At 38.2% G+C, this 14,563-nt stretch overlaps 1 protein-coding gene across 1 annotated transcript in view; it reads right to left on the reverse strand.

Annotated features, from left to right (window-relative positions):
* The window catches only part of LGR5 (leucine rich repeat containing G protein-coupled receptor 5), an 89,134-nt gene that overhangs the window by 23,787 nt on the left and 50,784 nt on the right, over positions 1 to 14,563 (reverse strand). The window contains exons 3-5 of the mRNA XM_058805221.1: positions 13,630 to 13,701; positions 11,991 to 12,062; positions 868 to 1,083 (exon numbers count right to left, since the gene is read on the reverse strand). Coding sequence (XP_058661204.1) covers positions 868 to 1,083; positions 11,991 to 12,062; positions 13,630 to 13,701 — 360 coding nt within the window. The remainder of the gene's footprint in view (positions 1 to 867; positions 1,084 to 11,990; positions 12,063 to 13,629; positions 13,702 to 14,563) is intronic.

Here is a 14,563-nt window from a genome sequence, read left to right on the forward strand (position 1 = left end):
AATGTTCAAGACAGCCTCTTGTCTTTTCCATTGCTGACGTAAGTCTAGAAGGTCAATCAATCACAAGTCCATCCATTCTTTAACTTGAAAGGGATTGATGCTTAATGTAAAGAGAAGGCAAAGGCTTTGCAGCACAAGTCAGGTGTTTATACCCAATTTTGGGGCCCCATGGAGGCAGAGATAGTGACTATAGCTGCCAATGAAGAACCCTGATGTGTGCCAGGTTCAATGCTTACACTGGGGCTAGAGTATGCTACCACATGCTAAGTGTCTTACATGGTTTCTGACAGCCTCTATAGCTTGATTATATAATTCTCTCTTTAATAATGTTAATGTTTTCCAAAGCATCCTGAAATTACTTCTCTATTAAGTTTCTCCAGCCAGTCTAGATTTTTTCCATTTGGTACATTCCCAGAAGGTAAGAAGCTGAAACCATGATTCATATTACACCTTCCTGATTTTGGTGCCAGCCGTGCATGTTTCAGTTAGTGGAACCAGTATGCAAATGTAACCGAATACACAACTACATATACTTTCTATGACAGGAAATGCTTATTTTTTCTATTGGATGGCATTCTTTCCAAGTTCCCGAGAAAGATTTCCGTTCATTTCCTGTTTCTAATCTTCCCTCTTTCAATCTTAGACAACACACAATGCGCCCCTTCCTGTTTGTTTTGCTGACCAGATAGGGAGATTTTTAATTCCTTTGAATATTTTATTGAGATGGAAACTTTGAAGCTAGATCAAAACAAGTGGTTTAGCAAATGCTAGTCAAACTGTACCAAGATGCAAAAAAAATCTGTTTCTCCAAGAGGCCACAGCCCTTCAAGAAGACACTGTGTATAAAAAGAAATCAATAAAGCTTACAGAACTACCAAACTGGAGAGGTTTCCAAAGGCATAGTCCGGTATGTAATGAATTTTATTCAGTGCCAATGTCATTGCCTGAAGTGCTGGTAAACTTCTAAAAGCTTGGACAGGAATTTCTGTCAAGGAATTATCATCTAGCCACAGGTGTCTAAGGGAGACCAAGCCATTGAAGCAGTTGGGGGGTACATAGTTGATGTGGTTGGCATCCAGACGCCTAGGAGAAGAAGAAACAGAGAAAATTGGCATCAAGAAAAGAAAAGTGTCTTTGCACAACAGCTATAAGAAGTTGTTACCATGAACATAACCCCAAAGGATGGGCATGGATTACCACTTCCAGTTTTCATTTTCTGGAGATTCTACATTCCCATCTTGCTGGCAGCCTCATTCTTGAGATCTAAAATCATGTTTAAATGTCTGCTTGTCATCTGGCTCTGCAGAGACAACAGGTCTCCTTTGGAGCAATCAACTCACTGAGAGCACACACTGATCACTTTTGAGCAGAGTCTCTCTAAAGACCGGGTATGACTTTGTTTCCTTTTCCAATTGTTTGAAACCATAGAACAAAAAAGCGCACGAAAATCATCCAGAGACTCTCTTCCAGAATCTACAAATCACCGAGCTGCAAGATGTTTTGGATTTCCAAATGCTAAACACCCATTCCAAAACCCATAAATAGAACTCACTTCTGAGTCTCTGGAGGTTCCTGCTTTACCTTTCCTTTAATATTACGGAGTTATAGAATCACAGAATGAGCTGTGTCCGAAGGGACCCACAAGGATCATTGAGTCCCACTTGTGGCCCTGCACAGGACCCTCCCCAAGAGTCACATCATGTGTCCAAGAGCATTGTCCAAACACTTCTTGAACTCTGTTAGCCTTGCTGCTGTGAACACTTCCCTTGGGAGCCTGTTTCACTGCAAATATTGTTTATCCTAATAATTCTAATGAGAACTGAAGTTCACATTTTTTTAGTAGCAGCATAATGTTTTTTTACCTAGAGATTCGTATTGCCAATGTGATGTATTTGTGTTGAAAAAGTAGTTGCTAAATGCACTTCAGCTGCTGCAGAGCCAACAGAGGGAGCTCAACTGCACCTTGTAGTTCTGCAGAGTCTGCAGGTGATGCTTTGTTCTTACACTTGTGTAATTAAGGATTAAAGCTAGCAAACCTTTTCAGATGTGGTGCTGCAAATACAGCGTCATCTATTCACTGGCTTTTGTTTTTGCTGTGTTTTGCCTTTTCATTGTGAATCTTTCAGGGAAAGATTTAAAAGTGCACTTCAGATTTCTGAAAATCTGTGAAACACCCAGCTGGGAATGTGGGCCCTGATAAACTTTTTCTACTTTTAATGTTTTGCAGTGACTTTACCTTTTCCATAACATGAAAGCTGTGCTCTAAAAATTTTCATGAAATGTTTAGAGAAGAGTAATTAAGTGAATGGTAAAACAGAAATTAATTTAAATAGATGTTTGAAAATAGTACAGAACAAACAGCCACACCTGGGGTACAAAGAAGTAATTCTGTACAACCTAAATTTGGTCTCTTTGAGAGAAATGCAATACTCTTTGTGGTGGGCATACTAATCTCTTTATTTAAAGCTGCTTCCTCATTTACAGTCATGTAAAATGTCAGGTCCATTCTATCTCCTGTTCCATGCTGGCCCTACCTACTTCATGAGAACAAATAATGACTGCTAAGGCTCCGTGCCAGGCTGACAAATAACTGAGACAAGGTCAGTTGGAACAAATTTATAAGGTTCAGTGTCAAAGCCCTTGTACAATTAAATTTTCAATATAATAACTGACATGTCAGGCAGCAGAGACAGAGCTTCCAAAATAACTCATTGGTCTGTCAACAAATGGGTAAGGCTGGAAATGTTTAGAAATACTTGTGTTTTTCTTCCTCCTTTCCTCAGGCAACACCATGTTATGCCTGTGTTTTCAAATAAGGTATAATTTGAATGAGTAGATGAGATTTCTTTGTGTTCAGTCAGAAGTAAATTTCTTCCCTGGGTGATGCTGGTATGTAAACTAAGAAGTTACAGTTGCCTTAGTTTGACAGTTTCCCTGATTAAAGAATGGAGGCTTTATTCAAACTCCATGTGCTGCAGTATTGCAGTTAGCATCTCAGTGTTCAATAGGAAGGCTGCCTGGGCAGCCCTGGTGTCCCTGCTCACTCCATGGGAGTCACTCCCAGCATAGCTGGCTGTGTGGAGAAGCCAACAGTTACTTGTTTGTATGTGACCCTGTGGCTGAAATGGCAATATTTCTGCTGTTGTCAGTGAGACCAGGATTTTTATCTTACCAATATTTCGTAGCAAATCAAGGAACAGATTTTTTTTTTAATAGCTGAAGTTTCCAAATATAAACCCACCACTGGCTATAACCCACAGAACAGAAAGAAAAACAGAACTGCTGTACTGTAAATGAAATTCCAGATAGTTGAATTATTGTTTAAATAAAGCTTGGAAGAAACAAAAAAGCTGCAATGATTTGTGCTTCAGGTTCTGTAACTGGGTTACATATCCTGCAAGTACTTATAAGAAGTACTGCCTCAAGTGCTCTTTCGTTATCTAATCTTTTTTAAATTTCCAAGCACCGTTTTCCCTCTTGCAGATATTAAAAGGTTTCAGTAGTGGTTATGTTTCCTGTCATACTGTAGGTAATGCACATTGATGTATAAAGGACTGATCAAAATCACCCTTTTCAGCCAATTGTTTTACATGTGTTGATCAAAGTTTTGGCACTTTCAGAACTAAACCCATTAACTCACAAACATGACCCTATTTATAACTGAAAAATATATGTAGATAACATGTGGTGAGTTTGAAAGCTGCTATTATATTCCAGAGAGAGCTAATTTAGGGAAACAGAAATACTTGATCTCTTCTGATAGGCAGCATGTAAATAAAGCAGCCACTATGAAATTCACCATGAGCCCACTTAAAATGTCTAAACCCTTCAAAGCAAAAGCCTGAGATATGTGGACTGTAACCCACTAGTGTTTCCTGTGACACACTGTGAATTCTGCGACCATGCTCACAAATTATGAAAAGATATTGTCCATGTAAAATGAAAACCTCATTTACTGGTACAGACAAAGGCAGTTGTTTGAAAAAGACTTGATTTGCATTTCTTAATCAATTTAATATGAATGGATGCTAAGTTTCATAGAAGTGGTAGGTTTCTAAGGGAATATATATTTTTTTCCCCATTTTCTGTATCTTTTCTCAAAAACTGCTACAACCTGGGTATATTCCACAACCAAGAAATTCCTTAATATCTTGTTGGAGTGCCTTGCTTATTCATTTAGGTTTAAATCAAATGCTAGATAGGAGATCAGGAAGGAGATTTCTCCCAAGCCATTTTTCCCTCTGAAATGAACAGCTATTACATGGATTGCCTCATTTTGAATGGATGAGGGCCAGAACACAATGAAAGGTCTGCAGAAGAGGGAAGCCACAAAGAAGTCAAGGATAAAGTGCTTCTTTTGATGTTTAAGTTTAAAGTAGGAGAGGTAAGACCAAAGGAAAAGGGACTGTACCTAAGAGGTAGGGGAGGCAGAGAAGTGGGAGCACAGGAAACTGATGTTGGTCATGGTAGATTAAAGAAGGTGGCACTTGTCCCTCTTGTATCACCTTCCTCTTCTCCTGACTCAGCTCTGTAATGCAGGGAGCCTTAGTCAAGTTTCTCCATGAAGTATGGAGCAGTGATGGACAGGGCCTGTCTGGGGAGGGCACAAAGGCCAGGAGAGGGTCACTTGCAGCCCACCTTCTTTGTTAGTGTGTTGGCACACAGACTCTCTCAGGGGTTTGTTCACAGGATTGACTAAAGTACCACTTAGGTAATGGCAAGTGACATCTAAACTAGCTTTGAAAAGTGGATGTAATAAAAATAGAGCTGGCTGTTGTGAGCCATGTTTTTCAAACCTGATCTTTTAAGCAGGATATCCCCTTTGGTCCACAGGGGAAAATGCTAGGACTGTAAAAAGCTTAATTACAACACAACAGTCCAGCAGTTCTCATATCTCAGTTTTACAGGACTGATACAAAGAACCCTGCATGGCAACAAGAAGACCAAAACGGACAAATAACAAGTCACAGTTTAGGAGCATTTGTTTCTGTCCCACTGCTCAGCCTTACATGAGGAGGTTGCTGCAGCCCTGGGAGTTTCTCAATCCATAGTGTTTCACTTCACATTCAGATGTGCTGCTCAGGGGTGTTGGTAAACCTGCATTCAAGATGATGAATGCTGTCTTGCTGCATACAGACAAGAGGCCAATGGCATTGCTACGTTTATACAAAGATAAAAACCTTGGCTCTGATACTGGGTACTTTCAATCACCACAACTGAGGAAAAGTGGGGGCTAGCAGCTGTTGGGTTATCCCAGGAACCTGGCTACAGACTCAGATCATGACCCCACAGACAGACAGACATGTTTGATGTGTCTGGGAGCACCCTCAAGTCCTCAGCCAAATGGCTCGGAGTGACCTTTCCTAGCCTCCCAAGCAAGCTGTCACCTGTTGAGGACAGTCCCAGGGGCATGTGATCTACCAGATGAACCCCAGGAATACATTCCCCAGTTCAGGGGAATGTTCTTTGCATGGGTCAAAAGCATGCCAAGGACTCTGTTAAGAGTGCAGCTGGGCAGGGGGCCACAGCCAGAGCCTGGGAGTGCTCTGAAGCACTGCCTGCCCTGCTTGTGATTACCACAGTGGCCACTGCATGACCCCAGGACCTGACTGGAAACCTGCTCTAAGTCCCTGTGCTGCCAAACACTCCAACAGCAGCCTCTTGCCTCCCACATACCCTGGCGGGCTTCAGCCATGCAGGATGAGTTCTGGCTAGCAGTTCTGAGGTTGAGAAATTTGTCTGTCTTAGAGATGTGATAAATCTCCACTCTTTTGAGATTACTCATAAGACAGGAAAGAGTCAGATGCCTGGTGGCTCCTATTGGATGAAAGAATACATCACCAGCTGGCCTGGAACTGCTGACACAGTCTCTTTGCACCTCACTTTGAGAGCAACTGACTGGTTGAGTTAGAGGCTGCACATTAAAAAAAACCAGTAGCAAATGCATTTTAGGTAACCTTGCACCTCTACCTTCCTCTCCTTGGTTATCAGTCCAGAAAAATGTCTGTGACTGAGAGGAGTGGTCTGATACTCTACTACTGCTTGGTGTTTCAGTCCCTCTTCTGTTGCCCACTGCCTGGGACTGCAGCAGATGGATGGTGAAGGTGTGCAATAAACCAAGGAGACTGCAACAGAGAATTCTGAGACATCTTTGTGTATGTGTAGACATCTGCATGGGTACAAACAACCTCAATTTCAAATGTGGGAAATTCCTCCTCTGGCAGTTTGTTGGTACCAGTTGAGGTACCAGCTTTCTTGAGAAGGATAATACCTTCTGTAGCCTTCATTATTATGGGGTGTGACATGGAAAACCACAACTAAGGCTCCTGTCTTTTCATGAAAACAGTTCTTGTGAGAGAATGCAGCTTCACCACAGTTGTTTGGTCTTTCAATTAAAAAGCAGGATTATTAACAGATGCATCAAAGTGGAAAATAATTGTTCAAATTTAACATTTCTGGGGGAAAAAAGTGCTGAGTTTTAATTTTAAGCCTGAACTGGAAGTGTTGCAGAACTATGTGCCCTCAAAGTCTTCCAGTGCTTTTTCAGGCTAGGCATGGAAACTTCTCTTGAAATGTCAAATATTTGGGAGAGTAGGGGGACATTGAAAAATCCATTTGCTGACCTGTTCCAGACAGGCAACTACTGAGAACATCTGAGATGAATTCTAGATAATATTTTGCATCAAACCTAGTGTCAGCATCAGGTGGTCTATAAATGCCGAAATACCCAATAAATAAAATATAAGAAATCTACAAATTATGTTGGAAAATGCTAAAAAATTTCATTGACACTACTTTGCTGTTACTTGTAAAGTTGAATCACTACTTCACTAAATTGTAGCTTTGCAGGTTGTTAAGGGAGAAAAGATGATTTATTTTTTCCATCTGTCAACTGTTTAAAGTGCTTTGTATGCTCTTCTGCCCTATTTTCCACTATCAAAGCAAAAGTCCTTTAAATGTCACAGGAATGAAAGTGATACAGTAAATAATACTGCTTTGAAATGTTCTGCATGACTGGTGTGGCATGGGCAGTGAGATAGCACCCGACCTGTTCTTAATTTTGACTATTTGTGTGTCTGATAATGCAGCAGTTAGAGCTGTTTAGACATCATTAACAATGATATCTAAACAAGAAAACAAATAGAATGGAAGTTTCATCTATAGGATTCACTGCAAAGGGTTGTGTTACAATAATCCAAATAAAAGAATAGCAAAAGCTTTTCCATATGCAATGACAATTACCCTTTCCTCCTTTATGTGGGAACATTTGAAAATGAAGATCTGCAGCTTTTCAAGTGGCTAGTAATATCAAAGATTAACATATTTGGGAAAAATCAAATATTAACATATTTAGGAAAAAAGTAAAAAAATATTAATGATATGTCATAGCCAGTTTTTGACCATGCCATGCTTGTTCAAACATACTGAAATTATATGTAAATTCCATTATATAAAGGGTGAAATTAAAAATAAGGTGATTGTACTAGAGAAACAAAGATACCTATTTAAACAAATACCTGCGTTAAATGAAAAAAAGTTTGAAAATAAGCTGCTAATTAAAAATGACACTTGAAAAACACATCAATAAACATATGTGAGAAGTTATTGAACTATACATATATATTAAAAATCACTAAAAGTTTTCTTGATTTAAACACAGAATGGAGATATTGATGATGTGTGAAACACAAAATCAAGAGATTTCCTTCTTATATTCTGTTCTAAAGAAATAAATTTGCTCAAGGTGACTAATAGAGATGAGAGCATTCAAGTGACTCTTTGAACCCTGCTGCCACGTACTAAGTTGTGACACATCAGTGGTTGTGTGTTCCTCCCTTTCAATCAAGGTAACTGCACACTCTGTTGTGCTTGGCATAAAATAAATGCCATTTCAATTGTTAGGACCAGCAACCAGGATAATTTGTGTTCACACTAGATTTCTGAGGAAAAATTATGGATTATCCAATAATACAGAAACCCTTCTGCTCAAAACTACGTCTCAAAATCAGCATGTACTCATTACTTCCTTGATCCTCCTGCCACACAGAGAACCAGAGTCCTATGCAAACATTGCCCAAGCTCTGGTAGCTGAACTCATTTATTAACCAAAGCAGCACATTGCTGGTTTTGACTACTGAACTACAAAGACTTTTATAAAACTAGAGAATATTTTAATATTGTTTCAATCTTATTTTTTTGCTTCAGTGACAGAAAAAAATTGTTATTAATTTATTTAGGTTTTCTCATGGATTTTTCTTGTCAAAGGTGAAATTCACAAACCTTGCGTGTTTTGGGTTAACTTTTGTGCCTATTTCTCATTTTATAGTAATTATTGAGTAATATCGGCTGTCTGAATAAGAGTGATCTGTTCTAGAGGTAAGTCAAGCCTTAAGAAATTTATGAATATTTGTCACTCAAACTTGTCATATCATTCTACATTCTGGCAATGCAACTTGGACAATGAAGTGGAAGAAATTGTTGCTTGTTCCTGCAACACATCAGCTCTTATTCTCCGTACCACAGGTGATTTAACATCAACTAATGGTTCTATCAATATTGACATCTATACTGTCATTTTTTAGGCTGTAACTGGATAACAGGGAGAGGATATCATCCAGAAATACCCTGGATGCAAAAATTTGTGACAAATTTGCATTATGAGTGAATGTGGAATATTATTGTGTGCATATGTACATATTGTGCACACATGCACAATTAAACATGGATACTTCTATAAAAAGGATTTTAACATAATCCTCTTCACATTTATTAAGGTATCAAGGCAGTTGCTATGGTTTGCCCCTTTGCATGACTGCCTTTCTTGAGGAAAAACCACAAAAGGAAGATATTTGAGTCCCAACACCGGCTATTTTTCCTCCCCACATATATGCTAACTAAAGCAAAGGGTTAGTGAGGCTTTGAGAAATCATGCCACCTGCAGACCTAAACATAATAAAGAGAAGAAGTTGTTATCTTATAGAAACTGCTCTTGAGAAGGCTTTTAACCTCTTAATTACACTCTTGAAAAGACTCCTGCTATTTCAAAGGCTTCAAGAAATAATTCCTATTGTAAATCAGAAACCAATGCAAAACAACCTTGTGAACAGAAAATTCCTAGACTATATGAAACAAGAAACTGAATCTGTGCACACCTTTATCTGGCAGGCACAACCCCTTTTAAGCAAACAAAAGAATAATAGTTTTCTTTTCCTCAAAGAGGTCTCTTTTGCCTAGCAAAAGATCGTTTTTCAGGTGATAGTAGTTTTTCTGTACAAACCCCTATCATTCCATCTTGGGTCTGCTAGGCAGCTGTCTAAAAGTTTCTACTGACCATTCCTTTTCTCCCTCTGTTTAATTCAGTCCTTTAAATAGACTGCACAAATTCCAGTTTAGTTCTTCAACTTCTTCACCCAAGGAAAAAAAATATCTGCAACAAAGCCTGAGTGAGACTGTCATTTTGTTTAGCAAGTGTACTGAAAATTCAACAATCTCTTTCAGAGCAACAAAGGAACTCTTGTTGGCTTGGCTTATCATGTTTTGGTCCAGAATGTGTATAGAGTGATGTGATCTCAGCAAGATTTTTTTGTTTGTTTAGCAGAAACAAAACCTAATATAGTCACTAGACCAGCATTTTCTCATGACTTTTTCAAAGATCAAAGGAAAGAACTGTAACCTCAAAAGTATATGGCTGAGATATTTCTGTCTGTGTCTGGTCAATAAAGAAAAAAAGCACTGACCAAATAACAATTATAAGATAATTAATTCTTAGGGCTGTTTCACCTTTAGAAACCTTAACAAATGCTTTGTTTATTAAGGAGGCAAATGTAGTTCAAGACAGGCATAAGAACATGGGAACTATTACAGTATAATGTGTGTCTGTGTAGTGCTAAGTTATACACAGATGACATGATTTTTTTGTAAATAAACTAATTTCATTAATTTTGATCTTCAGATTTTGGTTGAACAATATGTATATAAAATATATTAACCTTCTGGTGGAGCTTCTTTACCTACACAAAAAAAAAAAAAATTAGTTTGTTCGACACAGCACATTTCTCAACCAACACAACTCTAACCAGATTGGTACAGATGCTCATTCTATCCCTGCCAATGTCAGACTTTGACTTGTGATGTTGGTGATCAGTGCACAATGTAGCAACATTTCTTGTGAAAGCTATTTGAACTTCCAGATTGAATTCTCTATTTGGATCTTGTAACATTTTAGGAAAATAGTTTTATTTGAAAGTAATTCCGTGACAATATAAGGTGGTCAGCTAAAGCATAGAGAAGAGTAATTTGACATTTTCCTCTGAGCAAAGAAATGCTTTTCTCTTTTCAATCATCTAGATATGTCATGCTGCAGATTCAAAATCAGTAGCTTCTTTAGAAAATTTTGTGATTTATTTTTGTATCAGGTGACAATACAATTTTGTGGATAGTTCAGTAACTGACTCAATTTACTGCATCCTCTGTTTAGATAGCAAAAACATCTTAGTGGTTTCAAAAAATGAAGTGCAAATGCAGCAGAAGAAACTCTTGATGCCCAAGTGCACGAACAGGAACATGGCAGATGAAGTCCAGTATAGACAGGTGTCAAGAGCGGTGCTGAGGGAAAAGGCAATTCCAGCTTTACAGGACAAGTTCTTGAGTAGCTACTAACATGCTAGAAAGAAGTCCTGCAGTTGCAATAAGAATGAAAATAACAGCTTAGCATTCAGTAAAGGTTAAAAAAATTACACAAAACAAAGTTTTAAATTATTAGGAAAGCAAGCAAAAACTCGTCAATTTTTGCCCTCCATAAACCCATGGTGCCAAGCTCTTTAAGCATTCTGTACAGGGCTTATCTCTCCTTCACTCATCTCAGATCAAATACATGAGAACTGAAAAAGAGTTCAGCAACACGACAAGGATGACAGAGGAATGGAAAAGCTTCCACATGACAGACAATCCTAACAGATTGCATCTGAAAAATTGACTAATAGAGATACAAGAGAGGTATATAAATGTGGTGTACATGAATACCAAACTGCTGTTTCCACCTTCTCCTGATGCTGCAGAGAACATCAAATGTGGTGAAAAGTTCCAAGTACATATCAGAAGGTACCTCACCATGCTAGCTCATCAGCAGACATGCAGACACAAAAAATCATGAGTGTTTCACTGGCTCAAACTACAATTGTACAAACCCATAGAAGAAAACCCTTTATCTATCAAAGCCACAACAGACTCAGTGAGTCCCTGAGTGCAAACCTCTGGCTGCTGGAACAGTATACCAAAGCAGTATTGCACTCTTTGCTGGACCTTCCTGTTTTCCTTTGGCACCTGTTATTGCAGGCTGGATGCTGGGCTAGGTCAGCTTTTAGCTCAGCTTGATACAACCATTTTTATACGGCAGAAGCACACCAAAATAATTTCATTCATACCACGAAGCAGCCAATGGTCTGCACTTCACTCTTGGTCCAGGACTTCTTGCAGTAGTTCTGTTAAAACTGGAACTTGTGGACTGAGTCAGCATGGACAGTCAAGAGCTATAAATACAGAGGCCTGCCTGAAGCACAGAATATAATTAAGTATCCTCTAGTACATTTTGTTTCATGAGTTATTAGTGTTTTCCATAGTGCTTAAAAAAAATTACACCAAATGAAAAAAAAGAGGGGAGTAATTTGGGATTCCTTCTCTCCCCTGGTAAAGAATACTAACAAAAAGTCATGTTTTTGACAGAAAGCATTGCAAGCCAGTGAGTGTCTTCTCAGATGTTGAACCAGTCTATAATGCTGCAAAGAGGCTGCCAGTGTAATGAAATTACTGGATTGAAATCAATTGCTTTTGATGTTTAATTGACAGTACAATTCTCTTGAATAGCAGCTCAAAGAGAATTAAAAGAAAAAGTTGATTCAGCGCATTACAAAGCAATATTAACAGATAATTATTGGGTAATTGTACATTACAGCTCATGCAAGGTTGGAAATTGATTACCCAGGGATACTCACAGGGACTGCAGGCTGCGCAGGTTCTGGAGCGCCTCGGTAGGAACCTGCCGGAGCTGGTTATTCTGCAGCATCCTGCATTGGGAGTAGCACAACAGCCACAATCAACACAGTAAAGATCATTTCTTTCTACTGCAAATTTCCTTCCAAGCTTACCTTCATTGTACTGGTCTTATTTCAAGATTACAAAGAAAGTCACACAAACAGTTCATTCCCCTGCCCCTGTCAAAGGCCTGCTCTCTTCAAGGCAAACAAATACCTGTAGCATATTAGCTTTGCTAACAGCTAGACATCAGCTCTGAACAGGATTTTCAAAGCAGCTAAGGAAGCTAAAAGAATAAATCTGATTTGCTTTCAGTAGGGCTTGTAACTTCCTAATTGCCTCCAGTGATTCTGAAATTTTCATTCTCATGCACTGATATTGTTCCCCTTCTGAAGTGATTCCATTCTGATAAAGCTGTGGAGGACTGACTCTTGAAATCCTTACTTAGGAAAATGCAACCATGGCAAATCAACTCTTAACTGTGTGAGACATTTATGATTTAGTTTGAATAAAATTTTATCTCTATAATTAAACTGCTAATTTTTTTTCACTTAAATAAATTTTCCCAAACCAAAGGTTGCTAGCAATGACTTGACAAATCTTTTTTCTCAAATATCACATCATTTACCTTGCAAAGATTGAAAAATCACTTTCCACTCCTAAAGAATATTCCTTCTTTTGAATATGGTTTCATTCATACTACCTAACACCCTTGTTTGGACCAACTCCTACATATATAAATATTCTATGTGGATAAGTCCAAAGTAGTACATGCTGCCTTCAAAAGGAGGCATATTCAATGGGACATTGTAAATGAAATAATTTCTGGCAGGCCTAAATCTGCTTGGGCCAATAAGAACTAGAGCTTGCCAACTTAGAAGTAGGTGGAGCAGGAATCTCTTCATACTTCTTTTCCTGCTAAGTGTTTTTTCAGTAGAGATTTGTACAGTAGCACCAGGCCGGGCTTGACACTGCTAAAGAGGCTGGTGCTCTTGCTAATAATACAGTTTCTGTGAACTTTACATGGGCAAAGATCCCCTCTAGTGTAAACACTGTGAGATGGAGCCTCCTAGTAGTTTTAGTAACTGCATGTACTGTCTTATTACTCCAAATGATATAATTTTGTAATATTTTTAATAATTTATATAATAGTCATTACAATGCAAAGAAAAATATATGAAATGTGAACTGTTTTAAATTACATTGTGTTGTATACAATAACGTTTTCCCCCCCATGTCTCTCAAGAAAAGGAAACCCCCAGATTTTTGTGATGATGAAAAATTCAGCTCAAATCAGGACTTTTGAGATAATTAAAGAAACTATTAACTGAATCAATTTTTACCTTTGATATTGTACAGAGACATCTACAACTTGATGAGCAAGTTGTTTTTAGAAGGCTATTAATGTTTTCCAACTTTTGTTTAGGATACTTTCTATGTGAAAAAGATTTAATGATGTTCATATGTATCTTCAATTGAATTGTTGAAAATGAGATGATCAAAATATGTAATTTACTTGATCAAAACTTCACTGGTTAATTAGTTCCCTAGAGCATTTAGGAAATCAGAAATATATCAAACAACACACAGTTTACTTACAGCACTTTAAGACTGAAAAGGCCAGCAAACGCTCCCTTAGGAATGTATGTCAAGCCATTTCCTGCAAGACGTCTGCAAAGTTTGAAAAAGGAAAAGAGTGAATAGCTTTTCTCTTCATGTGGAATTAATTTGGTTGCTAAAAAGTGCAACACAGCTATGTTTGAGCAACTGATGCCAGAGGCAGTAGTTTAAGAGCCTAGTTTTTTCATTAATACACTTTAAAAAAACCCCAACAAACCCCCCTCACCGCAAACAACAAAACAAAAACAAAACAAATCCCCAAAAAGACAACAACAAAAAAAGAGAAGTCTGTAACTGCATTGTTGATTTACTGAGAGCTGGACTGCAGCAAAAAAATTCAATTTCATTGCAAATTTATGATTGAATTATTCATATTCTTTTCAGGGTTTAGAACAACCCCAGCAACTACAATAGAGACATAGTGACAACCATCAGCATCATAGGATTTACAGGCATGAACTTTTGGAATTGTGCATGTATGATTTCTGTGAACATTTCACTCATTTGCACAAATATAAAAATATATCCACGCAGCAATGATTAGAGTTCATTCTGAAATAACTACATGTAAAACTACTGTACTGGTGGAATAACAGGTTTCTCTGTGAGCGCATGTGTAATAGGTTGGCAAAAAGTGTATTTGTTAAAATTTGTAGGGCTTTTCCCCCCTATTTCTACTGCATCTTGCTCTCAGATTGCCTGAAGATATTTTACAGACCTGGGTAAACAGAGCTAGGTTACACCAAATAACTCTGTAAAGCATATTACTGACTGCATCGTTCTGCTGTAAGGTTTGTGTCTAAGAAAGAGAATCTATTTGAAATGAAATAACGGCATTTCCATGTCCAGTTCCCCATCAGTGCAACTCAAGAGGATCCTGGAAATTACTCAAAGCCAGGTTGGATGGAGTTTT

Source organism: Ammospiza caudacuta, chromosome 5 (genome assembly GCF_027887145.1).
Source record: "Ammospiza caudacuta isolate bAmmCau1 chromosome 5, bAmmCau1.pri, whole genome shotgun sequence".
Taxonomy (NCBI): Eukaryota; Metazoa; Chordata; class Aves; order Passeriformes; family Passerellidae; genus Ammospiza; species Ammospiza caudacuta.